The following is a 24,404-nucleotide window of genomic DNA, read 5'->3' on the forward strand; positions in this document are numbered from 1 at the left end:
TCTAGCTTTGTCAACAAGCATTCACCAACCTCAACAAGCCCTGCTGTCCAGATCTCGACTTGTCAAAACCCCACTGAAACAAGCCAGGGTTCCGCCGAGACTGGCTGATGCCCCGTCCAGACCAGGAAGACAGATGGGAAGAGCGGGCAGCAAGCGTTTGATCAGAGGGTTATAGAGAATCCAGAGGCGGCTCAAGAGGTGCCGCTGGCCGCAGCGGGAACTGTGAGTCCAGCAAACGCCAATCATAACTGCTCTAGGACAGCACGGCCAACAAGGAGTCTGAAGATACAGACTAGAAAGTTGCATCATGCATGCTTGGTCACTGGGTACCATTCGTCGCTTCCTGCAGACGCGACCTCGTCTCCACTTTCACATCGTGTTTCTGCCTGGGAGAGTGCAGATCGCATGAGGACAAGGACTGGTCACAGCAGGTGCTCAGGAAATGCTAAGGGAGGAGGCAGCAGTGGGGCATGGTCCCCGTCCCTCACGATGAGGACAGAGTGGACAGCTCAGTGCCAGTTAGTGGGGAGGATCATACACAGGTCTGCGGGTGGGGTGGGAGGGTCAGGGTGGGGAGCTGTCTCCTTAGCCAATGTGCAGGTTGGCAGGTGCCACCTGGGATCGAGCTTTTGGGGACTGCATCCTGCCGCTTGCTGCGCTGCCACCATGGAGCCTGTGACCGAGAGGACTTGATACATGAGGGCCCAAGAATCCCGTGGGGTTGTGTCTTCCCCCTTTACTCCTGTGTGTAACTTTGAATGCCCGCTGTCTTGCATGGAGCATGAACTTTACAAGGGTTGGGGAGAGCCTAAGCCAGCGACCCTGTGGCCTTGGCAGGGAAGGGGGTAAGGACCGCTTGGGGCGTAGGGAGAAAACAGCCAAGGAGAGGGGCCTGTCACACCTGAGTCTGGACTTGACCCCCTGTTGGTAAAGACTGTGGCATCTCACTGCCTTCCCAGCAGTGAACACAGGTTACCAGCCAGAAGGCCGGTGAGCAGTGCCACCAGGGAGGGCTAGACCCCGGGGTGCACAGCCAGGAGCAGGGCCCAGACTGGCTTCCTCTCCCCTCCACATTGCGACCCTGACACCCCCCGCCCCCGACATTCACTCAAAGCAGGTGCATGGCCCGGGGGTGGTGGGGGCAAGGGCAGGTGTGGGCAACCGTGCAAGGTCATGTGACTTGCTGCCTGTGTGGCAGGTCCAGCCTCTGGCCAGCCTCCACCTGCCCCAGGTAGGGGACTAGTGCGGTGGCGGGGGGGGGGGGGTGAGAACAGATCCGGGAGATCTTTATAAACATGCTGTAACTCGATCTTGCATGACACTGCTAGGAAGCAGGATTGGGTTCCCAGTCATTCCCTGGGTGGGGGTGGGGATGGAACTGAGGTCCTGGCTCATCCCGGCATGGAGGTGTCAGGGTGCCCCAGGGTCAGACACAGGGAGAAGGGGGTGTGGATGGTGCTTACGTGGGAGCTGTGACCATCCTGCCTGTGTTGACAAGCTACATGTGCATGGCTGGGTAGCCTCTGCCGTCCTCCACGTGCGGCGCCTTGCAGCTCACGGCACTGCGGGGTGGAGGGGAGGACACTTCGAATTTCATCGGAAAGCTGCTCCCGCGGCAGCGAGGGGACTCGGGTCAGCCGGCAGGGACGTCTGCTCGCCTGGCCCGACTCCCTTGAGGTCTAGGCGCCTCCTCACCAATTTCCATCCTTGCTCTACTCGCCTAAAGCCAGCAGTGGACACTCACAGCCACAAGGCCAAGAAAAGGCTCCCGGACACTTTGCAAAATACCCCGTCGCAGCTGCGAGCTGCTCACAGCCTCGAAAACACGACCGCTGACCAAGTGCGTTTGTATCTGCCAGGCATCCACTCCAGCCACAGGAAGAAGTGCTTGTCCACCCCGCCCCACTTACAGAAGGCAAAACTGAGGTCTGCCTGGAACCCCGCTCCTCCGGAGCCCCGCCCCTGCCTGCTGCTCGGTCTGCAGGTTTGTAAAGTTGACTCCTGTGGCACAGTGAGCAAAGCTGCCAGCGTTCCCATATGGGCACCATCTTGAGTCCCAGCGGCTCCACTTCTACTCCAGCTCCCTGCTAAGGCTCCTGAGAGAGCAGCAGAGGACGGCCCAAGCGCTTGAATGAAGGAGACCTGTAAGAAGCTCCTGGCTCTGTGGGTTCAGCCTGGTGCAGCCATGGCCATTGCGACCATTTGGGGAGTGACGAGCAGACAGAAGATCTTTTTATCTCTGCCGCCCCTCAACTCTGCCTTTCAAACAAATTTTAAAAAAGTGACTCCCATGCTCAAAAACATGCAGCAACATCCTCTAGCATTCAGAGAATGGCGGGGCACTGCCCAGGCCTGCGTGCTGGGCTGCACACCTGCTCTGCCAGACGCCCGCCTCCTGCTCGGAAGATGTCCCTGACGAAAGGGCCTCTGCCGATGCCACGAAGCGATGGGGGTCTGGCGATGGGCCAGGGGCCACGGGGAATGACCAGGTCCGGGTGGGGGGAGGGGTGTAGGAGGCCAGGGCCCCAGAGGCTGGGGATGGGCAGTGAGCCCAGTCGCAGGGCTGAGGGGCACGGAGAGGCAGCCCTGCCGACGCTGTGGCTGGAGCCTGGAGAGGGTCAGTTCCGTTTTAAGCTGCGAGGTCGGTTCCTGATGGCCACTTCTGGGTCTGGCCTGCTTGCCTGTGCCTTCCTCACTCACGCCCACTGTGTACCTGCCCTGGACTGCTCCCCGCACCACCCGGGGAAGCTGTCTTGGTCACTCCTTTCTTTGTCCCATCAGAGTCTGTCCAGCTCTGGGCTGGACAGTGTCACCCAGGGGAGCTGGGCTGTACCCAGAGGGCATGCGGTCAGGATGAGGTCCCTGGAGGAGGGCAAGTTTGCCCAGAGACAGTAGGCAGGGAGGTGGAGGCGCTGTGGACTAAGCCCGCACCTGAGAGGCCGGCATCCCACATGAGTGCCAGTTCAAGTCACTTCCAAGGCATCTCCTAAGGTGCCTGGGGAAGCAGTGCGTGATGGGGCAAGGGGGGCCTGCCCCCCAGCCAGGAGACCTGGACAGAGCTCCAGGCTGCAGGCGCAGCCCTGGCTGCTGCAGGCACTTGCAGGAGTGAACCAGTGGGTGGATGCTCTCCTCTCGGTGTTGCTCCCTCTGCCTTTTACTTACTTATTTGCTAAAGATTTATTTATTTTTATTGGAAAGGCGGATATACAGAGAGGAGAGACAGAGAGGAAGATCTTCTGTCCGATGATTCACTCCCCAAGCGGCCACAAAGGCTGGAGCTGAGCCAATCCGAAAGCAGCAGCCAGGAGCTCTTTCTCCAGGTCTCCCATGTGGGTGCAGGGTCCCAAGACTTTGGACTGTGCTCCACTGCTTTCCCAGGCCACAGGCAGGGAGCTGGATGGGAAGCAGGGTCACCGGGGTTAGAACCGGTGCCCATCTGGGATCCCAGCGCATGCAAGTCTTGGACTTTAGCTGCTAGGCTATCATGCCTGTACTCTGCCTTTTAAATAAGTAAGAGCTCACCCTCTAGGCTCCCCAGCTGCACGGTGCACACTGGAACACACACAGCCGTGCTGGACGGTACTCCCACAGGGCTCCTCCCACCTCAGTCTTCCTCAGAAAACCACTCAACTGCCTCCCCTGCAACCATCATCGCTGCCGTGACCTGCCTCCCTCCCAGCTGGCGAGGGAGAGCCCACCTGCCACAGCCCTGGCTCTGCTGCTCGCTCCCTGGGGCAGGGGCCAGGCCGCAGGCGCGCCTTACCTGGCCGCCTTTCGCATCTCCTTGAGGATGTTGTCTTTGTTTAACCTGACGTTCTGCTTGGACAGCTCCAGGAGCTTTGTAATCAGCTCCAGGCTGTAGGTGTCGGACAGCTTGATGGTGCCGTAGGTGTCGATACAGTTCTGCATCTCAGCTGTGACGCCATCAAACCAGGACAGGAAGGTTAGCGTGGGCTTGGACGGTGGATTCTACCCATCTCAGTAACTGGTGCTGGGAGCTGGCAAGTGACTGCTGAGGACCAAGTCCACAGGACTATCACTCGGCTTTGACAAACTTTGTGGCCGACACAGCAGTGTGGCAAGCTAATTCTCCATCTGCCAGTGCCAGAATCCCACATGGATGCTGGTTCTAGTCCTAGCTGTTCCGTTTTTAGTTTCTGCTTCCTACTTATGACCTGGGAAGGCAGCGGAGGATGGTCCAAAGCCTTGGGACCCTGAATCCATGCAGGAGACCTACAAGAAGCTCCTGGCTCCTGGCTTCAGACCTGTCTAGCTCTGGTCATCGCAGCCATCTGGGGAGTAAACCTATAGTTGGAAAATCTGTGTCTTTCCTTTTATCTATATAACTCTTGAATTTTCACAATGGTTCACTTTCCAAACGGCTGTGAGGGCTGGAGCTGGGATGGTTCGAGTTCACTAGCTTTTGCTGGGTCTTCCACATGGGTGCAGGGCCAAAGCCCTTGGACCATCCTCTGCTACCTTTCCAGGCTCAGGATCAGAAGTGAAGCTCCAGGACTTGAAGCGGCACCTCTACAGGATGCAGGAATTGCAGGTGACCAGTCCCTGTCCACCAAATTACACCAGTCCCTGTCCACCAAACTAGGTGTTGGGTTTATCTGTGTTTCTCTTACCCATCCCCGCTTGCCTGACCAGAGGCCCAGCGGAGGAGAGAATTTCTTCTTTTATGAATGTTAACCTCACCTCCTGGACAACAGCCAATGTGGCCGGTGTCCTCTTTGTTATGTGAAGGGAGAAGGTACGTGGGCTTTGGGCCTTCACGAGCTTCACACCACGAGCCGAGGCCCATGGCAGGCCCTCAGAGCCTGGTAAGGGAGGCGGCATGACCTGGCCTCTGTGGTCTCCCCAACCCCTCGCCCCACGGCTGCTGGGTCTTCCTGCACCTGAGTGTGACTGTGGGAGCCCTGCATGGAAGGGAGGGAGATTCAGGTTGGGCAAGAATGTCCCAGAGAGCGGAGGCCACACGCACAGGCAGCTTCCTGCCCAGACACGGCGTGGTGGACGGCGCCCCCAGCCGGCTCCCCGCCCCGCCACGCACTCACTTCCACAGTTGTCCATGTTGAACAGCGGCATGTGCATCACGACCGGCCCCTTGTCCCCTCGCAGGATGTAGCAGCTGCGGAGGTCTTGGGCCCACTCCTTCAGCTTGGCCTCGTCCACCGGGGGGAAGTGGACACTGTTGTACTGGCAGTACGCAGCTGTGGCTCGGAGGGTCTGCGAGGGAGGCCGCGTGCACGTGTGTTAGAACCGGCCAGGAGACACCCGGGGGCCTCCGTGAGGACATTGGGCTCTCCTGAATGGAGGAGGGTGCCCCCTCCCTTCCCCACACACATGCACAGGCTGGGGGCTCCGAGCAGCAGGAGGAGGTGCCCAGGTGAGGGCTTGTGTCCCAGCTCTGCTGCCATCAGCCGTACACTCCCGGCCCTCGATGCCCCTCCCCTGTGACGGGCTCCCCGGTGCCCACCGCACCGCATGGGGCTGCTGGGAGGCCCACTGGACACTGCAGGTGCACCTCACAGGAGACCAGCTGTGCGGGTGCTTGTCCATGAGCTGGCTGCTGTGTTTGCAGCAAACCAAAAGAATGCAGGGAAAGCTGACTTCCAAAATCAATCCGAGGGGCAGACACGGTAGCATAGTGGGTAACGCCAAGGTCTGTGACGCTGGTATCCCATGTGGGTGCCAGTTCATGTCCTGGCTGTTCCACTTCCCATCCAGCTCCCTGCTAATGTGCCTGGAAAGGCAGTGGAGGATGGCCCAAGTGCTTGGACCCGGATGAAGGTCTGGTTGACCTGGCCCAGCTCCAGCTGTTGTGGTCAGGTGGGGAGCGGGCCAGTGGAGCAGGGATTCTGTCTTTTAAATAAATACATTAGTATATGTGCTGCCGAAGCGAGCACATAAATAAATACATTAAAAAAAAACGGTGTGATGTCTCATACACACAGCCTTTATAATCTGGGGTGGGCATCGCTCCTCGGCCTTTTGGCTAAGATCAAGTGTAGTATCTGTTCTTATCAGTTTAATGATCTGGGGGGGTGGGGCACAGGCTGGCGTCTTAGCCACTAGGCTCCGCTTGTCTCGCCCCATAACTTTCCAGTGAACCCCTACTTAGGAAATGGTAGATGATTGTAAAGCGCCCGGCCGCGTGCTGCCAGCAGCACGCCCCACCTTGGCACCTGATTTCACAGGAGGCCCTGCTGGGGGCTGACTTCCCCTGGGCTAGGGCGTCCCTGGGTACTCATGTTCTCTCCCACTGGTACACTCCTGCTGTGTGTCTGGGAGTGTGGCTGCCCAGGCTCCCGGTCAGCGCCTCCCGCTGGCCACATCCCAGCCCGTACCCTCTCGGTTACCTCGAACGGGTCTCCGGAGCTGAAGTCGAAGGAGATGATGAGGTCAGCGTCCCGGGCGGGGGGCAGCACGAGCGGGTAGGGGCTGTTGATGGCAAAGCCCGCGTCCACCAGGTGCAGGAACTGCCGGTCGCACATGGCCTTGTAGGGTATAGCATCTGCCGTGGCCAGGGAGGAAGCGGGTCAGCCAGACCTGAGCAGGTGGCAGAATGGGAAAACTGGCCGTGGCCAGGTGGCGGGGGAGCTCGCTGTGGGGAGAGCGTGTGCTCAGAACACGTCCTTGCCACAGTAGGAGAGAAGCCAGCTGGATGTCCGTCCCTGCTCACCGGCTCTTTGTGCGGGGCGCCGGGGCTGCAGCTGTGCGTGCACCAAGCTGGCCTTAGAAGAGACTGGCCGGTGGGCACTCACCAGGCCATGGGATGGGTGATTTGGCATCAAAGCTTGTTGCAGAGTATTCTTCTGTGGCAACAACTGGCAGACAGTGGAGTGGTGGTCTGACCACCAAGCCTCCCGTGGGGGCTCCAAGCACATTTTTAAAAAAGATTTGTTTCAGAGGCAGAGTCCCAAACGGTGGGTGGGAGGGTCAGAGAGACCTTCCAACTACCGGTTCACTTCCCAGATACCCACAAGGCTTGGGGCTGGGCCATGTAGAAGCCAGACACCAGGAGTTCCATCCGGGTCTCCTACATGAGTGCAGGGTCCCAAGGCTTTGGGCCATTCTCTGCTGCCTTCCCAGGTCACAAGTAGGGAGCTGGATCAGAAGTGGAGCAGCCGGGACTCGAACCGGCACCCGTACGGGATGTGGTGTTGCAAACAATGGCTTCACCCGTTGCGCCTGCAACACTGGCCTCAACCAGATTCACCCTTGAATTTCTGGGTGCCAGAGGCCAGAGAGGGCTCAGCAGGAGCGGCTGCCTGCCGCCTCCTTGGCTGGCAGCCGGCCGTCCTCTCGGCCCTCATCCAGTCTCCCCCGAGTGTGCCCTGGAAAAGCGACCCACTGTCCTTTAAGATTCCATCACCAAGTCCAGCCACACTAGGGAACTAGCAGGGCCTCGTCAACATGGGGCGAGGCCTGCTGGGGCTGTCCTGTCCACCACCACAGCGCCTGCTCCACTCCGACCCCCACTCCCTGCCACGTGTGCTCTGGGAGGCAGCAGGGACCCGCGGCTCGAGGACCATCGGGGGTGGAGGTCCCGGCTCCCAGCTCCAGCCTTCGGGGACTGAACCAGTGGATGGAGGCTGTCCTGTGTGTCTCTTGAATACATAAATAACTGAATGTTTGAAATGTCAACGTACTCATGGCGGTCTGGAAGCTTGGCTCTCGGTGTGGCGGAGTTGGGGCCATGGGAACTTGGGGGTGTGGAGGCAGTAACTGGGTCCCCCACCAACTCTCCTTGGCATTCTCCCACAGCCATGGGAGTGCGCCCCGAGTCTGACAGAAGGAGCTGCCCCATCTCGGTCTCGGACTGAAGCTGTCAGCTGAACAAGCTTTCCTCTGTGTGTCCTTGGCCGCTGGCAGCCTGGGAACTCCAGAGCAGGCTGGGGCTTGCCTGCCTGGCCTATGCATCAGTTGTGATCTGCACAGAGCAGCAGGACCACTCCCTCCAACACAAAAGAGGCTCAGAGGGTCCAGCACAGTAGCCTAGTGGTTACAGTCCTAGCCTTGCGCGTGCCAGGATACTGTGATCCATATGGGCACCAGTTCTAATCCCAGCAGCCCGTTTTCCATCCAGCTCCCTGCTTGCGGCCTGGGAAAGCAGTGGAGGACGGCCCAAAGCCTTGGGACCCTGTACCCGCGTGGGAGACCTGGAGGAGGCTCCTGGCTTTGGATCAGCTCTGGCCATTGCAACCACTTGGGGAGTAAATCAACAGATGGAAGATCTTCCCCTCTGTCTCTCTTCCTCTCTGCATATCTGCCTTTCCAATAAAAATAAATAAAACTTAAAAAAAAAGAAGATGCTCATGGTAGTCTCCCTGACAAACGCGCGGGGACGCGGCCACAGGAGAGGACGCGCCCAGTCGGCTGCCGCCAGCTCCACGGTCCACGGCAGGCGCGGTGCTGACCAGATCCTACGACTGGCCCATGAAGAGCTCTGGGCTTTGTTTGTTTCTACATCTTTTCAGAGCTGGAAAAAACAAACCGTCAACGTCCCAGGGACCTGGCTGTTCGCAGGGCCTTGAGCACAAGCCAGCGAGGCTTCAGCCCTTTCTCAGTGACCCCGCACCCCTAGGCCGGCTCCTGCCCCCCGTCCTGGCCCCCCCAGCTCTGGGCCAGGGCCCACAATGTTTCTGGTCTTTTCCCTGCCCTTGTAGGGACCCTCAGGGCTTCTCACCGAGTCTGTACAGGAAGTTATGCATGGTTCCCCACTCCCACCTGAAAAGGCACCATCCAGTTTTACTCAGGAAATTGATCAGGCCGTTGAATGGATCTGGAGGGAGACATGGAGAGGGCTTGAGTGGGTGGGCTGGGCTGAGGCCCACATACCTGCCCAGGCTCCCGTGAGACGCACACACCTGCCTACGCTCCCGTGGGCCCCTGGACACCCTCTGCCCACCCCGGAAACGCAGCTACAGCGGACAGCATCTGAAAATGGGGGCATCAAGGCTGAATGGGGCCATGCACCCAGCAGAGCTTGTGTCCCCATGGATGAGAAAGAGAGCCAGGGCTGGGTGTACAGGGAGGAAGACAGCTGCCAGTTAGGGGCTGACGGTTCAGCCTAACTGAAGTAGGCTGTGCGTGGGTGGGAATGTCACATCGTTTTGCTATGTCACGTGATAACGTAAGGACAGATGAAAATGCCCTCGACGTCACCTTCCCCCGTCTGTCTGAAGAGCCCTGTGGGTGTGGGACACACTACGTGGATCTTTCCATCTTGTTTTCTTAAAGATTTTTATTTTGTTTTCATTACAAAGTCAGATACACTGAGAGGAGGAGAGACAGAGAGGAAGTGGAGCTGCCGGGATTAGAACCAGCGGCCATATGGGATCAAGGCGAGGACCTTAGCCACTAGGCCACGCTGCCGAGCCCTCCGTCTTGTTTTACATCAGCCACCTTGGACCCTCTGACCCCCTGCAGGCTCTTACTGGGGTCTGAGTCAGGTCTGAGCAGACTGGAGACATTTAAGTTGTATGTAAAGGAGACTTGGGAGCAGAGTTTATCCAAAAGCGATTAAAACCAGGAACGTAGGTAAGATTAACAAAGAGAGTGAGCACCCGGAGTGCCCGGCTGGGAGAAAGGTGGCTCACTGCCCTCACCATGAAGAAATAGACCTGTGCACCCCGGCCTGAACGGTACACACTGCCTACGGCTCCCAGCATCACGTTCAAAGAGAGGAAGACCCAGGTGTGAAGACGGAGAGGGTCTGACTTTGGTGGCTGATGGCCGAAGCCCCAGAGGTTGGCTCTTCGGGGTCCTCACCGTCCCTCACTGCCCACTCTATCCCTTGCCAGGCGCCAGCCTGCCCCCTCCTCTCCAGGGAGTCTGGGTGGTTCTGCCCGTGGCTGGCTCACCTGTCCTATCTCCCCTCCCATGGTCCCCCTAGGTGGTCATGCTCTAGGGTGGGAGCCTGGTCTGTCCCCTCCGGCCTGTGTTTGTTAACTCAGGACGCCCCAGTGGGGAGTGTGGGACGGCTGGCCGCTCCCTGCAGCGCCCCCTGCAGGACAGGCCCGTGGAGGCTGATGGAGTCGGCACTCACCTCTGATGGTCAGCTGCCTGCTGACCATTGATAGCTCCTCATGCCACTGGGTGGCGCCCTCCTCAATGTGCATGGACATCTCCTGCCACACCACCGTGTTCACCTCGCTGTAGGCAGACAGCTCCTCCTGCCACTGGGTGGCGCCCTCCTCGCTGTAGGCAGACAGCTCCTCCTGCCACTGGGTGGCGCTCTCCTCAGTGCACGTCTCCAGCTCCTCTTGCATCATCCTGGCCACATCCCTTTCACCTATCCCAAGAGACCCAGTCAGTCGTCCCCTCAGGCCATCGGTGTCCCCCAGCATACCCAGCTGGCACCTGGGAAGGAGCCGGCAGTGCCGAAGATGGGGATGACTACTCACATAGCCCAGACTTTTTTCTGGTTGTCACGGGAACGCCATCCCACACATTAGGACACCAGAGAAAGTGGATCGGAACCCCGCACATCAAGGAACTGTGTCCTTGGGAGCTACGGCTGCAAGGGGTCAGCTTTGGAACCCAATTCCACCCCCTCCCGGTTAGGTGACCCCAAGCCCATGCACGCAGGCCACACGAGTTCTGTCTCGGCCCCGTTTTGTGTGGCTGAAGTAAATGTCAAAGACCAGATCATTGGTACAGGAAAGAAACCTGCGTAGACTAGGGAGCCCAAGGTCAAGGTGGTAGCATCTCAGGAGGGCCTCTGGTGTGCCCCGCCCCACTTCCACGATGACGCCCTCATGTGGTCATCAATCCCCTCCTGTGGTGGCACAGGCCCCCTCACATCGGAGCTCTCCTGAGCCCATCCCATCCCACCCCCGCTTTACAAGGGTCCCCAGACTTCCCAGGCCCATCACGCTGAGCTCTGGGGAGCACACCTCCCCAGGCAGGCCATCAGTCACCACACGGGCGGCTCCGGGGACAACGGCTGGCTCTCAGCCAGGGCCCATCTGGGTTCTCATCGGCTGCTCACCTTCCCTGAGGAGAGGCTTCTTTCCCAGGAGATTTTTCAGTTTACATAAGTATCCTGCAAGAGAGCGGGAGAGCGAGATCTTCGACCCAGGCGCCAAAGCCATCGGTGGATGGTGTCCACTTCCCAAAGCCGATGTCGACTGCCTGGGTGGGTGAGTCACCCTCCTGTGAGCAGGTCCCTCACTCCTGCCTTCTACCTTTGTATTCCGTGCACTTGAAACCGGACATTGGCATCACGGAAAATGGCAAACAAGCCAGGACCGCACCCTCTCCCTCCCCCACTCCATCCCCAGGAGCCAGCGAGCCCCCCCCCAGCAGGGGAGTGAGGTTCATGTGAGTACCGTGAGTTCAGCCACCTGGCACTTGGACTGGTACAGGCTGAACGTCACAGCCTAGGCATGACAGGCAAGCACCTGAAGGTGGCCGGTGCCCGGTGCCCGAGGCAGGGGAGTAGTGAGCACTCCAGATGTGCCAGGGGGAAGAGGAGTCCCCATGCTTCTCCACCAAGGATCCCGTGTCGGCACTCACTGGCCAGCGACGGAGGGCGAGTGGCTCGGCCCTGCTGGCTCAGGGACCCAGTGGGCTTGACTTTCACTTGTTAGGGTTACCGTAGCGGTTAAGTGACAGTACAGGCACACATGACCCATGCGTTCTCACTCATTGGCTGGTGACAGAGGGCTAGCCTGTTGGTTCTCCCCGCTTGGGGGGCACGGTGGACATGATCCCCCCAGTTGGGGTTGCTGCAGGGGTTAAATGACAGCTCGGGCACTGTGCACCCATTGTTTTCATCCCTCTGTGCTGATGCACCCCCTGAGCCCCTTAATGCTGCCTATCTCCCCACCACCGGGGCACAGCGGTGCCCATGGCACCAGGAGGCTGAGCGCCCTCCGGCGGTCACAGGGCAGCACGCCTGAACTCTCAGCCAGCTGTGATCCTCCTGGGGCCACGGGGGCCATGCAGCACGCCCAGCATGACCCTGAGCGGCTCTCTCTTCTGCTGTGGGCCGGGTGGGCAGCAGCTGTCCCCACTGACAGCACTCACCCCAGATGAAGCCCTTGATGAGGTCCAGGCTGGCTAGAGCGCTTCCCCATAAACCTGCGAGCAAACAGAACCACAATGAGAACGCCCTCCGAGCCCCTCGGCATGTGGCAGCGGCAGGCTCTGCCTCAGAGCATGGCTCTGACGGGTCACCCACGGAAGGAGGTGTAGCCCGTGTGCCAGGCCCTCCCCTGGGAGACAGTGGTAAGCACCCCGTGGACAGAGCTGGCCTCTGTTCTCTTAAGCGGCCACCTCAGGTTCCCCTTTCCTCTGTCATCAGTTCCTAGCTCAGAGGCGGTCAGCACAAAGATTTCCCAATCCACCTTGCAGCCAGGGGGAGGTCAAGCTGTGGCCCATTGCAGATGGCTTGGGAAGCTTCTGGAAGCTTCTGGAAGGTACTGCTGCAGTGGACACAGCAGCCACGGATGACAGTAGAGGAGCGTAAGTGTGAACCTGACGCATGGTGGGGCTGGGGAGGGAGTGGAGGTCCAGACTGGACCCTTCTCCCCTGCTCAGCTCTGGCGGTGGAGCTGCTGAGCCGGTGTGGGCAGCCCCTGTCGCACACGGCTCCTGCTCGCTGTCCCCTGGCTCCAGCTCCTGCTAACCCGGACTCCGCGGAGTCCTGCTGATGTGTCTGAGAACGGTCTGCCAAGCACGCGAGATGCAGCCGCCCTTGGGGTCCTGCTGCGCAAGGCGCTGGCGAGTGTCTGGTTTGTGCGATCTCGCGTGGCCATCACACTCACTCTGAGAGGATGCCAACTACCCACCAGGCTCAGCGCGGCCTGTCTCCCCTGCTCCAATGGGCAGCGCCTTCCCACCCCTGAAGCCCCAGCTCAGAGCAGAATGACTCTGGGAGTTACAGTCCAGACCTCACTGAGTTCTGATTCGACGGCTGCTTTTCCACTGTTGTTTTGCTTTGCTTTGTTTTTGTGAGGACCCTGGTTCTTGCTGTGTTGTTTTGAGAAGTGGACACACACACACACACACACACACACACACCTCCTACCTGTTGGCTCCCTCCCTCAAAACCTGCAGTGGCTGGAGGTGGAACTCAACCTGGGGCTCCCGTGTGGATAGGTAGCACCCAGCTTTCCTTGCCATCACTGCTGTAGTGATAGGAAGCCACAGTCAGGAGCTGGGCTTGGAACTCAAACTCAGACATGCCAATGTGGGCCGTGGGTAAAAGCAGTGGCGCCATGGATCACACCACGCACTGGGGGTCACACAAGAGATTTACTGCCGGTGGTCGATGCCAATCCATGAGGCTGCCTCTCGGGACAGAACAGCAGCCTTCCGGCTTGTGCGGGCAGGCCTGTACAGCCAGGGGAAGCTAGTAGTGCTGCCCGGGCCACAGCAGGTGCACAGGGTGGAAGCGGATTGGTGGATTCCCAGGGTTAACCTTATAAGGCAGCATAACTGATGCCTTATCGATGGGGCAGAGAAGGTTGGTGCGGGTTTAGAGAGGAAGTGAAACCTGGCACAGAGCATTTGCAGAAGTGCAGTTGTGAAACCCGGCATGGCAAGGTTGCAAAGTGCAGTAGCCCACACAAAATGGGGTCCCCCTTACAAAACGAAGTTACCCATACAAAATGGAGTCCTATAGGTCAACTGGCTCCTACAGCAGACGTCTTGACTGTGAACTTAAAAACGTTTTTGTGCCATTACCCCATTTGGCAAAGAGAATTGCACACCCTTTGCTTGGCTGGTGCCCAGAACATATTCTGAATTTGCCTCATGGAGGCTGGAGTCCTTTCCATGCCATTGTCTCTCTGCGGTTGTTAGGTTGCCGGGAGCTGGCGTCTGTTCCACCAAGGGATCCCCCTCACTCAAAGTCATTGACACCTCAGAAAAGAAGCACAGTCCTTCCAGAATCCTCCCCCAACACCCTCCGCGAGGGGGCCTTACTTCCCATTGCACCTCCCCGCTTCGCCCCTGCTCCCCGTCCCAGGGCACCAGGACCAACCTCCCCGCCCCACCCCTGATCCCCATCCCAGGGCACCAGGACCAACCTCCCCGCCCCACCCCTGCTCCCCACCCCAGGGCACCAGGACCAACCTCCCCGCCCCACCCCTGCTCCCCACCCCAGGGCACCAGGACCAACCTCCCCGCCCCACCCCTGCTCCCCATCCCAGGGCACCAGGACCAACCTCTCAGGAAGGTAAGATCTCGTTCAGGCTTCAGTTCCACCAGTTTCCCGTTCTCAAATCTGCTCCCAAAGTGGGTGGCAGGGATGTAGGCCCCAAGGGCAGGGTAGCCGATGTGGTGGGGTGTGAACTCAAACCAGGTCTCTGGGCAGGAGAAAGCAAAATGAGTTTCTGGCCCAGAGCCTGAAACACAGCAGGTGCTTGGAAAGAACAAATGTAGGGTAACAGCTTGTGTGGTGTCAGACGCCATCTTGGGAGTGGCAGCCATGGCGTTGGATATCAGTCTGTGTAGTCTAGACGCCATCTTGGGAGTGGCAACCTTGGCACTGGGGTGCTGGGATATCAGCCTGTGTCATTTCAGACACCACCTGGGGATCTCTCTGGATTATTGAGAGCCATGACATTGAGCTGTTGGCAGCTCATGGTTTCCAAGGCTTCCTCTTTCCAGAATTCTTCTGACTTTGAGCCTTAACTCCTATCTTCCTCTTCCTTCACCCTACCTGCCACCCCCCACAGCTCTGGGGGTGCGAGGAAGGGGTCAGTCTCCACTGGTGTGAGGACCCATGGACACCAGGGAGTCATTACAATGTTTTCAACAAGGATATCACAGATTCAGATTTTTCATTCTGGAACCTTCCATCAGACAGCTATGGAAGGAGGTGATTTTATGGGACAGTCAGTGAGGAAGTCATACGAGTCTTTCAAAGACTGTGAGACCGGGTCCAGGTGGCTCAGACGTGTCAGAGAGCAGACAGTGGATTACACCTAGGGGAGGTGACCTAGAGAGGCTTTGGACCAGATTGGGTTTGAGGTGTCATGGAGGCAGGGAGGGAACTGCGCTCACTCTGGGTGGGACAATAGCACTAGGGTCCGCCCTGGGATGTGAGGGGTGAAGCATCCATGCTGGGGACACGTGAGCCTGCGGGCGCCCAGGGAGGCCCGAGCACTGGGCGGACCCCTCGTCTGGAGGGTGGGGAGAAATCAGGCCGAATGCCCGTGCTTTCACTCGGGGACCCGTGTCAGGAGACCTGGGACGTGGGAGAGACACGTGAGCAAGCCTAAAAGGTCAAGAGTGGGTGGAGGTGAAACCGTGGCGGGGAAGGAGACCCTCGAATGGCTCACACGTCTCCCCGTCACTCTCCTGATCCGTGTTAAAACAAGCGTGTGCCCCGTCATGACACTGGGCCTCCCGTGTCCCCACCGTGACGCTGGGCCTTCTATGCACCCCGTCATGACGCTGGGCCTCCCGTGTCCCCACCATGAGGCTGGGCCCTCCCTCTGCACTCTGGTGAGTTGGTGAGATGAGTTTGCTGTCCTGGCCATCAGTGGTCTGCAACCCCAGCGGCCCCTGCACTCCCCAGGGCCAGTCAACATTGTCAAGGCAAGGCCTTGTCCCTCCCCTACGCCCAACATTTTCTCACCCTGGGTTTTTTTTTCCTTCCAGGAGGCTTGAAGGTCACCATCAATGGCCGCAAATATTGGGTAGGGTAGTGCCCCTGTGTCCACGGGCTGCTTCATGCTGGACAGAACAGATTCCTGCAACTTTGGGGAGAACGCTGGGATGAAGCGTGGGGTCCCCTGCCGGGATGGAAGGTCCTGCCTAGTCATCTTTTTAAAATTTATTTTTGATTTGAAAGATTTACAATGAGAGATAGAGAGAAGGATCCCTCATCCATGCTTCACTCCCCAAATGGCCACAATGGCCAGAGCTGGGTCAGTCCAAAGCCAGGAGCCAGGAGCTCCCTCTGGGTCTCACAAGCACTTAGGCCATCCTTCGCTGCCTTCCCAGGTGAACCAGCAAGAGGCTAGATTGGAAGTGGAGTAGCTGGGACTTGAACCAGTGTCCATATGGGTGGTGACTTTGCCAGCTATGCCACTACCCAGCCCGTCCTCTTCATCTTTAATTCAACACACAGCAAGTAGATGGTGACCGGCTTTGCAATGTGTGCTATCTCCTTTGCGGGCCTCTCCTTGGTGCCCTGGGAGGTATCACCTCCAGTCTCCAAGGCGCGCTGGAGTCCTCCTCCCACACCTGCAGAGCTGACTTTGGGTTTGATTAAGAATCCAGGTTTTGGGCCCGGCGGCGTGGCCTAGCAGCTAAATCCTCGCCTTGAAAGCCCCGGGATCCCATATGGGCGCCGGTTCTAATCCCGGCAGCTCCACTTCCCATCCAGCTCCCTGCTTGTGGTCTGGGAAAGCAGTCGAGGACGGCCCAATGCATTGGGACACTGCACCCGTGTGGGAGACCCGGAAGAGGTTCCAGGTTCCCCGCTTTGGATCGGCGTGCATAGGCCCGTTGCGGCTCACTTGGGGAGTGAACCTCCTCTGTGTATATCTGGCTGTAATAAAGTTTGATGCCACTAATAAACTACGACTTTAAAAAAAAAAAAAAAAAGAATCCAGGTTTTGGGCCCAGCGTGGTAGCTTAGCAGCTAAAATCCTCATCTCACATGCACTGGGATCCCATGTGGGTGCCAGTTCTAATCCCGGCAGCTCCACTTCCCTTCCAGCTCCCTGCTTGTGGCCTGGGAAAGCAGTCGAGGACGGCCCAAGGCCTTGGGACCCTGCACCCACAAGGGAGACCCAGAAGAAGCTCCTGGTTCCTGGCTTCAGATCGGCTCAGCTCAGGGCATTGCGGCCACCTGGGGAGTGAATCATCGGACCGAAGATCTTCCTCTCTCTCTCTCTCTCTCTCCTCTCTATTTTTCCAATAAAATCTTAAAAAAAAAAAAAAAAAAAAAAAAGAACCCAGGTTTCTTGAGGCCAGAGTCGTGGTGTAGCAAGTCAGGCCAGCACCTGCAATGCTGGCGTCTCCTTGAGTTTCAGTTCCAGCTCGCAGCTACCGCACCTCAGAAAGGCGGTGCCCGATGGTCCCTGCCCTCCTGTGGGAAACCTAGATGAAGCTCCAACTACGTCCAGCCCAGCCCCAGTCCAGGCCACGGCTGTGGCAGTGAAACAAATAGAAGAGCCTCCGCCCCTGATCAGCTAAGAACTCCGGTCCTCTGAGAGCCACGTCCCATGCTGAGGTCACCACCGGGAGCCACGCCCACTCAGACCTCGCGGCCAAGCTGGGCCACCTGCAGTGTGGGGCTGACCACGGGCCAGCGGGTGGGCGCCCTGACTTACTTCTCGGGTATGTCGGGTGACCACGATGTAGGCCCAGAAGTCGGTCAGGGAGTAACTGTCCCCTGTGGCTGATTGGAAGACCTTCTCCAGGCTGTCACACAGATCCCAGTCATTCTGCTCAAATCGGCACTTCAGGTCGTCCTCGGCTTTCTTGGTGTCGCCTTCGTTACCGTAGAAGGAAGTCATCGCCCTGGAGGACAGAGCGAGGAGGGCGGGTGGGGTGCTGGGAGCGCAGGCTGGGACAGCCGCGGAGGGGGTGGGCCTGGAGGCTGTAGACCCACGATGCCTCCTGAGTGGAGGGGGCTGCCATGAGAGGAAATGCGTAACTGATTCCTACAAGGTAAAAAACAACTGGGCCCGGCACGGTAGCCAGTGGCTAAATCCTTGCCTTGCAAGCACCGGGATCCCATATGGGTGCCAGTTCGTATCCCGGCTGCTGCTCCACTTCCCATCCAGCTCCCTGCCTGTGGCCTGGGAAAGCAGTGGATGACGGCCCAAGGTTTTGGGACTGTCTTCTTGGGAGACCAAAAAGAAGCTCCTGGCTTTGGATAGCCTCGGCTCCGGCCGTTGCGGCTACTTGGGGAGTGAACCAGCAAATGGTCTTCCTCTCTGTCCTTCTCTCTGTATATCTGCCTTTCCAATAAAAACAAATAAATCTTTTTTTAAAAAAATAAAGATCAACTGTGCAATGACCTCGTTCCAAGGAAGACTCCCGAGAATCTGAATTTGCAATTGGATTTTAACGAACTTCAACGCTCAGGCCCCATTCAGTGATTGGGCAACTTTGCCGTGTTCTGTATCTCCGATCTTTGCGCCACTGCCTCCATTAACCACGCTGAGCTCAAACCCCAGCTCTGAGTCAAAGTTTGAGCCTACCACAAAACGAAATCTATCCAGCCAGACCCAGCGTCCCTGCCCGTGCCTGGTCCCTGCTGCCCTGCTTAGCTTCCCCTGCAATGAAGATAGTAGGTGCTACCATGGATTAGTCATGTCTGCCTGGGGCCTGGAGCAGGTGCACGCACAGGCATGGATAGCTTGTAACCCAGCACTCTCACACGAGCTACAAGCGATGGGTTCCATCCAGTGCCAGCTCCAGGTTCTTGCCTTCTGCCTGGCCCAGCCCTGCCTCTTGTGGCCATATGGGGGCGTGAACCAGTGGAAGGAAGGTTTTTCTATTTGTCTCTGTCTGTCTGTCTCCTTCACACACACACACACTTTAAAAGTATATAAATAATAATTTATTTTTTGTATTAAGAAAATCTCCCTATCCCCTCTGTCCTCAGAGGCAGCACTTACCAGGTGGAGCCTGAGACCCCTGCCAGGTACGTGACGGCGTCCAACAGGCCCTGTTCTTTCAGCTCACTTAGGACCCCCAGGCAGGCGATGTGGGCCCGGAGCCCCCCGCCGGAGCACAGCACTGTTATCACCGGGGCCTGGACGGCAGAGAGAGGAGGGCTTGTAGCTTGTGTGAGAGATGAGGGATTTGGGTCCTCAGGAGGGGAGTCTGCTCAGTGTGACATCTTCCTGGGTCTGTTTATGTCCACTTATGCTGGCTGTGACAGGCCAGGGTCCCAGGCACTGGGGGGCTGAGAGCAGGTGGTGATCCCGGGACCCCCAGATCCTTCCTCCTCCTCCTTCCTTACCTTATTGGCCTCGATGCCCAGCTTCTTCAGAGCCACCAGCACCTGCTGGCTGCGTTTCTCCACAGCCTCTTTCTCTTCTTTCTGGATCCCAGTAATCATAGACACATCAGAACTTCCCGGGGCAAAACAGACCAAAAAAAAAAAAAAAGTTCTAGAAAATTTGTAGTAGGATGGGAAGAACCGAGCAAAGTTTGGCTGTGTATGTGGTCCAAGGATGTGATGTCAGCACATCAAAGATTGTCTGCATGGCCACATTTATCAGCCACTATTCACCATGCCCCAAAGTGTGGAATCCATCCACGTGTCCGTCAGCGGGCACACAGACAAACGACACCGGCCTGGAAACCCAACAGAACATTATTCGAGTGTGGAAAGGGCAAAATCCTGGCAGGTGCAGGACACGAGCAGAACCTGAGTTGGGCGGGGGAGGGGTTGATGTGAAACAACCCACAGGCTGGTGGAGTGGCGTAGTGGATGAAACGCCGCGACGGTGGTCACCCACCCAGGATCCTGGATCCCCTGTGAGAGCGCTGGTTAGAGTCCTGGCTGCTCTGCCGCCATGCCAGCTCCCTGCCAATGAACCTGGGAAGGCAGCAGAGGACAGTCCGAGTGCCTGGACCCCTGCCACCCAAGTAGGAGGCTTGGGTGGAGCTTCCAGCTCCTGGCTTGGGCAAGGTCCATTTGGAGAATGAACCAACGGATGAAACATCTCTCTGTCACTCTGCCTGTCAGAAAAACAGATGGTCTTAGAGAGGAAGGAAGGAGGGAGGCAGGCACAGTAAACCACACTCTCACCCCTGGTGGAAGCTAAAAGGTTGGCTGATACATGCAGAGTTCAACCGCGGTCCTCAGAGGCTGGGAAGGGGAAGCTGGGCAGGGAGGGGGTGGAGGAAGTTCATCATCAACAACAACGGACACCAGAAGCAGTGAGAGAGGAAACGGGCGCTGAAGTCCTTGGGCACTCAGGGAGACCGGCTTGTTACCAGTAAACACTTCAACAACTTACTATGTAACAAAGAGGAAGGCAGGGATTTCAAAGTTCTTAGTACAAAGAAACGATGTTTAAGGAGCTGGGAATGTGAGTATTATGTTTTTAAATGATATATTTATTTGAAATGCAGTGGTTTTTGTTTGTTTGTTTATTTTGTTTTGTTTTAAGAGAGAGAAAGAGAGCCAAAGAGAAATCTTCCATCTGCTGGTTCACTCCCCAAATGGCTACAATGGCCAGAGCTGAGCTGATCTGAAGCCAGGAACCAGGAGCCTCTTCTGGGTCCCCCATGTGGATACAGATTCCCAAGGCTTTGGGCCGTCCTCGACTGCTTTCCCAGGCCACAAGCAGGGAGCTGGAAGGGAAGTGGAGCGGCCGGGACATGAACCAGTGCCCACAGGGGATGTTATCACCACAGGGTAGAGCATTAGCTTGTTGAGCCATCGCGCCGGCCTCATCCTCATGGCTGCTAAACATGCATGAACTTACCACACTGAGCTCCATAAATATGTGTAATTACCAGGCATCAATTTAGTTTATTTCTTAAAGGATTTATTTATGAACAATGACTCGATTGGCTAATCCTCTGCCTGCAAGCCGTGGACTGGCTCATCTCTAGTGCTGTGGTCGTTTTGGGAGTGAACTAGCAGAAGCGTGGTCTTACTCTTTGTCTTTCTTTCTGCAAATCTGCCTTTCCAGGTCCCAGCATGGTAGCCTAGTGGCTAAAGTCCTCCTTTTGCATGTGCCAGGATCCCATATAGATGCTGGTTTGGGTCCCTGCTGCTCCACTTCCCATCCAGCTCCCTGCTTGTGGCCTGGGAAAGCAGTCGAGGACGGCCCAAAGCCTTGGCACCCTGCACCCATGTGGGAGACCTGGAAGAAGCTCCTGGCTCCTGGCTTTGGATCAGCTCAGCTCTAGCTGTTGTGGCTACTTGGGGAGTGAACCAGCAGATGAGGATCTTTCTGTCTCTCCTTCTCTCTGTAAATCTGCCTTTCCAATAAATAAATAAATCTTTAAAAATCTGCCTTTACAATAAAAATAAATCTTAAAAGTGATTTATTTATTTAAAAGGCAGAGTGACAGAGCGGGAGATGGAGAGCTCCTCCACCCACTGGCTCATTCGCCAAATGAGGGTCATGGCCAGGGCTGGGCCAGGCTGAAGCCTGCAGCTAGGAGCTTCTTGCATGGCCCCAAGCCCTCAGGCCAGCTTCCGGGGCTTTCCCAGGCACCCGCAGAATGGCTTGGCCACAACCCTGGGCCCCCTAGGGGTTGCTGACGTCACGGGCAGCAGCTTCACCATTCTGCCACAATGCCAAGCCTAGGATAAATAAACCTAACGAATAAAGTGTACAGGGGGTGTTTACAGATCTTGGCAGACACTGCAGTTTTACACAAGGGACTTATACATACAAGGACCTGGGTAGCTGTCAGGGGTCCTGGAACCAGCCCCGTGTGGATACCCAGGATATGGTCCCATAGGCCGTCAAATGAATGGCTGGGCACCACCAGGGCGGGAAGCAGGTTGGTTGCTCCCACAAACAGACAGAATTACTGTATGGCCCTGCAGTGCAGCCCCAGTGGCTGCGCAGAAGCACTGAACACAGACACTCAAACAGCAGATGTTCACAGCAGCACTGTGCGTCACAGCGGAAAGGCTGGACCAAGCTGAGTGTCACAGCAGACACGCACATCCACACGATGGAACATCGCCTGGCTGCAGAGAGCTCAGGCATGGGACACCCGCTGCACAGAGCTCCAGACCTTACCCGGCCGGCCACAGACAGCCCCGGCGTCACCCCGCTGCATGGAGCCCCGGCGACACCCCGCTGCACGGAGCCCCGGCGTCACTCGGTCATGGAGAGCTCCCACACTCACCCGTGGCGGCACCGGCCAGCGTGGAGGAGGGCCAGGCCCAGAGGGACACAAAGGCCAGCCACTCCGTGACCCCACTTACATGGCATGTGCATGGTGGGAAAACCCACAGGCCCAGAAAGCAGCTCTGTAGTGGTCAGGGCTGCGGGGGACGGTGGGTGAGGGGGACGCTTTGGGGGTGATGGAATGTTCCGTAACCAGACAGAGCTGGTGTTCGCGTCACATTGTGAATGAGTTGAATGTGACTGGGTCATTGCTACAAGGAGAACTTTCATGTTATTTTAGTATTTTATTACAATAAAAAAATTTAAGTACATAAAAATCCACAATACCGAACCAAACACCTAAAGGCAGGTGTTTGGCAGAGCGGTTAAGGTGCTGGTTGGGGCACCTGCTCTTGTTTGGAATGTCAGGGTTCTTGTCTTGGCTCTGTTCTGGAGTCCAGCTTCCTGCCACTGCACACCCGGGGAGGCTGCAGGTGACCACTCGCTGGGTCCCTGCTGCTCCCAGGGGAGACCCGGCTTTGCCTTGTCCTGGTTGTTCTAGGTCTTTAGTGGTGGCAGGGAGTGTGGACAGTGAACATACAGGTGGGAGCTCCGTCTCTTCCTGCCTTTTCAGTGAAAACTACCTAATAGAACCATAGTGGCTGCATCTGAACCCGTGCGTGTGTCTTACCTGCCGTCGTGGCAGCACGGGGGCACAGGGTCCATCTTGCCTGACCTCCTCAGCTGTGTGCAAACTCCGGGGACCTTTCCCGCAGCAGGTGCGATGAGTCCTGGAGGCAGTGGGAGTTCCAGCACTGATGCCTGTCTGTGGGGAGGGTCCTGAGAACAACAGAGTTCATTCACTCCTTCAGCCTGGGCAACTCACTGCCTTGGAAGCCCCAGGGAGCACCCAGGAAGCGCAGATCCTGCCAATCTGCCCACACGGCCATCTGCCTGTCCGACTTTGGGACCGTGGTGTCCCAGTGGATCAGTCATCTGCTTTGCAATCTGTGGGGCGGGGTTCCCCTGACGTGGTGAAGTGGACGCTGTCACAGGGCCTGCAGCCCGTTCTCCAGCAGCCATCATCCACCCGCAGGGCCAGCTCCCCAACCTGCACCCCATCTACCGGAGGCCCGGGAGACCTCGGTCCCCAGTGGGCACTAGGAAGCCAGCTTGGTGTGGCTCCTCACACCCGGTGGTCTCTAGGGCTAGTCCCTGCTCCAGGGCCATACTTGGATCCCTCTTTTTTTCTTCTTCTTCTTTTTTTTGATTGGAAAAGGCAGATTTACAGAGAGGAGAGACAGCGAGGAAGACCTTTCATCTGCTAGTTCACTCCTCAAATGGCTGCAATAGCCAGAGCTGGGTTGATTCAAAGCCTGGAGCCAGGAGCCTCTTCCAGGTCTCCCATGTGGGTGCAGGGTCCCAAGGACCTGAGCCATCCTCCACTGCTTTCCCGGGCCAAAAGCAGGGAGCTGGATGGGAAGGGGAGCAGCCGGGACTTGAACCAGTGACTATATAGGATCCTGACACTTGCAGGTGGAGGATTAGTCTGTTCAGCCATGGTGCCGGTGCCAAATCCTTCCCTTCTAAAGGGAAGGAATCGGGCCTGGCTGACATCCCAAGCTCTTGCGGGGTTATTAGGAGATGGGCTGAGAAGGTGGGCACCCTGACAATGAGACTCTGACAGCCTTCTCAGGAGCTCTTTCCCACTAATGTGGAAAGAGCTAGATGGAAAAATATATACATGAGCCAAAGCTGTGTGGCAAAATTAACTCACTGGGGAGGAGACCAGAGGGGTGTCAGGTGGCCTCACGTTCATCCCACAGCATTTTAAAAATCTATCCCAAGATTGCTGTTTTTATTCATTCACCTGATCTATTCCTGCCCTTGTGCCTGGTTATCAACTTGCTGGTCACCACTGCCCATCCACCCTTGAGAAGCCACCAGAGGCTGCTGAGTCTTGCAGGGGACCTGCGAACCAGGGTCTGCCCGGGGAAGCCACACAGTCAGGAGTCCAACAGCAGGGGCTGCTGCTTCAAGAACACACCCCCCACCCCCGAGGAGAGTGTGGTAGGGTCTGGTACTTACAGGTCCCAGGAGGGCACAGCAGACGACGTGCCGGCAGGCAGGGCGCAGGGAGAGGGCAGCAGCTGGCAGTCTATATTGGCACAGGGTGTGGGTCCACTCGAGATAGCGAGGCCCCTGTGAAGCAAGAGGAAGGCAAGGGGGCATCTCCAGGGGTCTTATCTGAGGCGTCCTGCTTGGGCAACGTGGGTGTGGTCTGCAGCCATGAATTACACCCAAGGTCACGGAGGGGGCCAGCTCTGCTTCTGGGGTGGGACAGCCCAACTTTTCCCCTCCAAGCAGAAGCCGGGGTGGCACCAGCCTTGTGGGCCCTGGAAGGCTTTCTTTGAAACCCTCCAGCTGTCATACGGCCGCCCCCCGCCTTTTGTCTGGGGATGTTTTCTCCTCTTTCGGCTGCTGGCAAGTTTTGGCTTTAGTCTCCATAACTGTAGGAGGATAACTGGGAACCTCGTGGGGGTGAGACCACAGCCAGCTGTCATTTCGTGAGAAAGCTCTGGAAACTCAGGACAAAGGTCCTGAAGC

The 24,404-nt window shown here is 57.4% G+C and overlaps 2 protein-coding genes and 1 pseudogene across 2 annotated transcripts in view; 2 read left to right on the forward strand and 1 right to left on the reverse strand.

The window, feature by feature from the left end:
• Positions 1–1,431: 1,431 nt before the first annotated feature.
• Positions 1,432–22,562, reverse strand: PLA2G4C (phospholipase A2 group IVC). The gene is made up of 16 exons (XM_058673943.1): positions 22,489–22,562; positions 18,953–19,064; positions 18,606–18,742; positions 17,310–17,499; positions 15,605–15,725; positions 14,187–14,327; positions 11,843–12,096; positions 11,343–11,393; positions 11,199–11,214; positions 11,003–11,056; positions 10,083–10,303; positions 8,696–8,930; positions 6,366–6,520; positions 5,061–5,232; positions 3,764–3,914; positions 1,432–1,562 (listed from the first exon to the last, which is right to left on the reverse strand). Exons 1-16 carry the CDS (start codon positions 22,521–22,523, stop codon positions 1,499–1,501), a joined length of 2,109 nt encoding a protein of 702 aa, XP_058529926.1. The 5' UTR covers positions 22,524–22,562; the 3' UTR covers positions 1,432–1,498.
• On the forward strand, positions 5,982–6,227 carry LOC118757729 (U2 spliceosomal RNA; annotated as a pseudogene).
• Positions 11,988–24,404, forward strand: part of EMP3 (epithelial membrane protein 3) — a 161,618-nt gene continuing 149,201 nt past the window's right edge. The window contains exon 1 of the mRNA XM_058674567.1: positions 11,988–11,992. The gene's annotated coding sequence lies outside the window, so the exon portion shown is untranslated. The remainder of the gene's footprint in view (positions 11,993–24,404) is intronic.

This window comes from Ochotona princeps, chromosome 16 (genome assembly GCF_030435755.1).
Source record: "Ochotona princeps isolate mOchPri1 chromosome 16, mOchPri1.hap1, whole genome shotgun sequence".
NCBI lineage: Eukaryota > Metazoa > Chordata > Mammalia > Lagomorpha > Ochotonidae > Ochotona > Ochotona princeps.

Bases quoted from the DNA above. Each gene is read 5' to 3' on its own strand.
- PLA2G4C (XM_058673943.1), bottom strand. From the start codon at position 22,523: ATGGACCCTGTGCCCCCGTGCTGCCACGACGGCAG. The intron at 19,065-22,488 runs GTAAGACACACG...TGCCCCGGGAAG, and splicing joins CCGTGCTGCCACGACGGCAG to TTCTGATGTGTCTATGATTA. The intron at 3,915-5,060 runs GTGAGTGCGTGG...ATGGCGTCACAG, and splicing joins CAACATGGACAACTGTGGAA to CTGAGATGCAGAACTGTATC.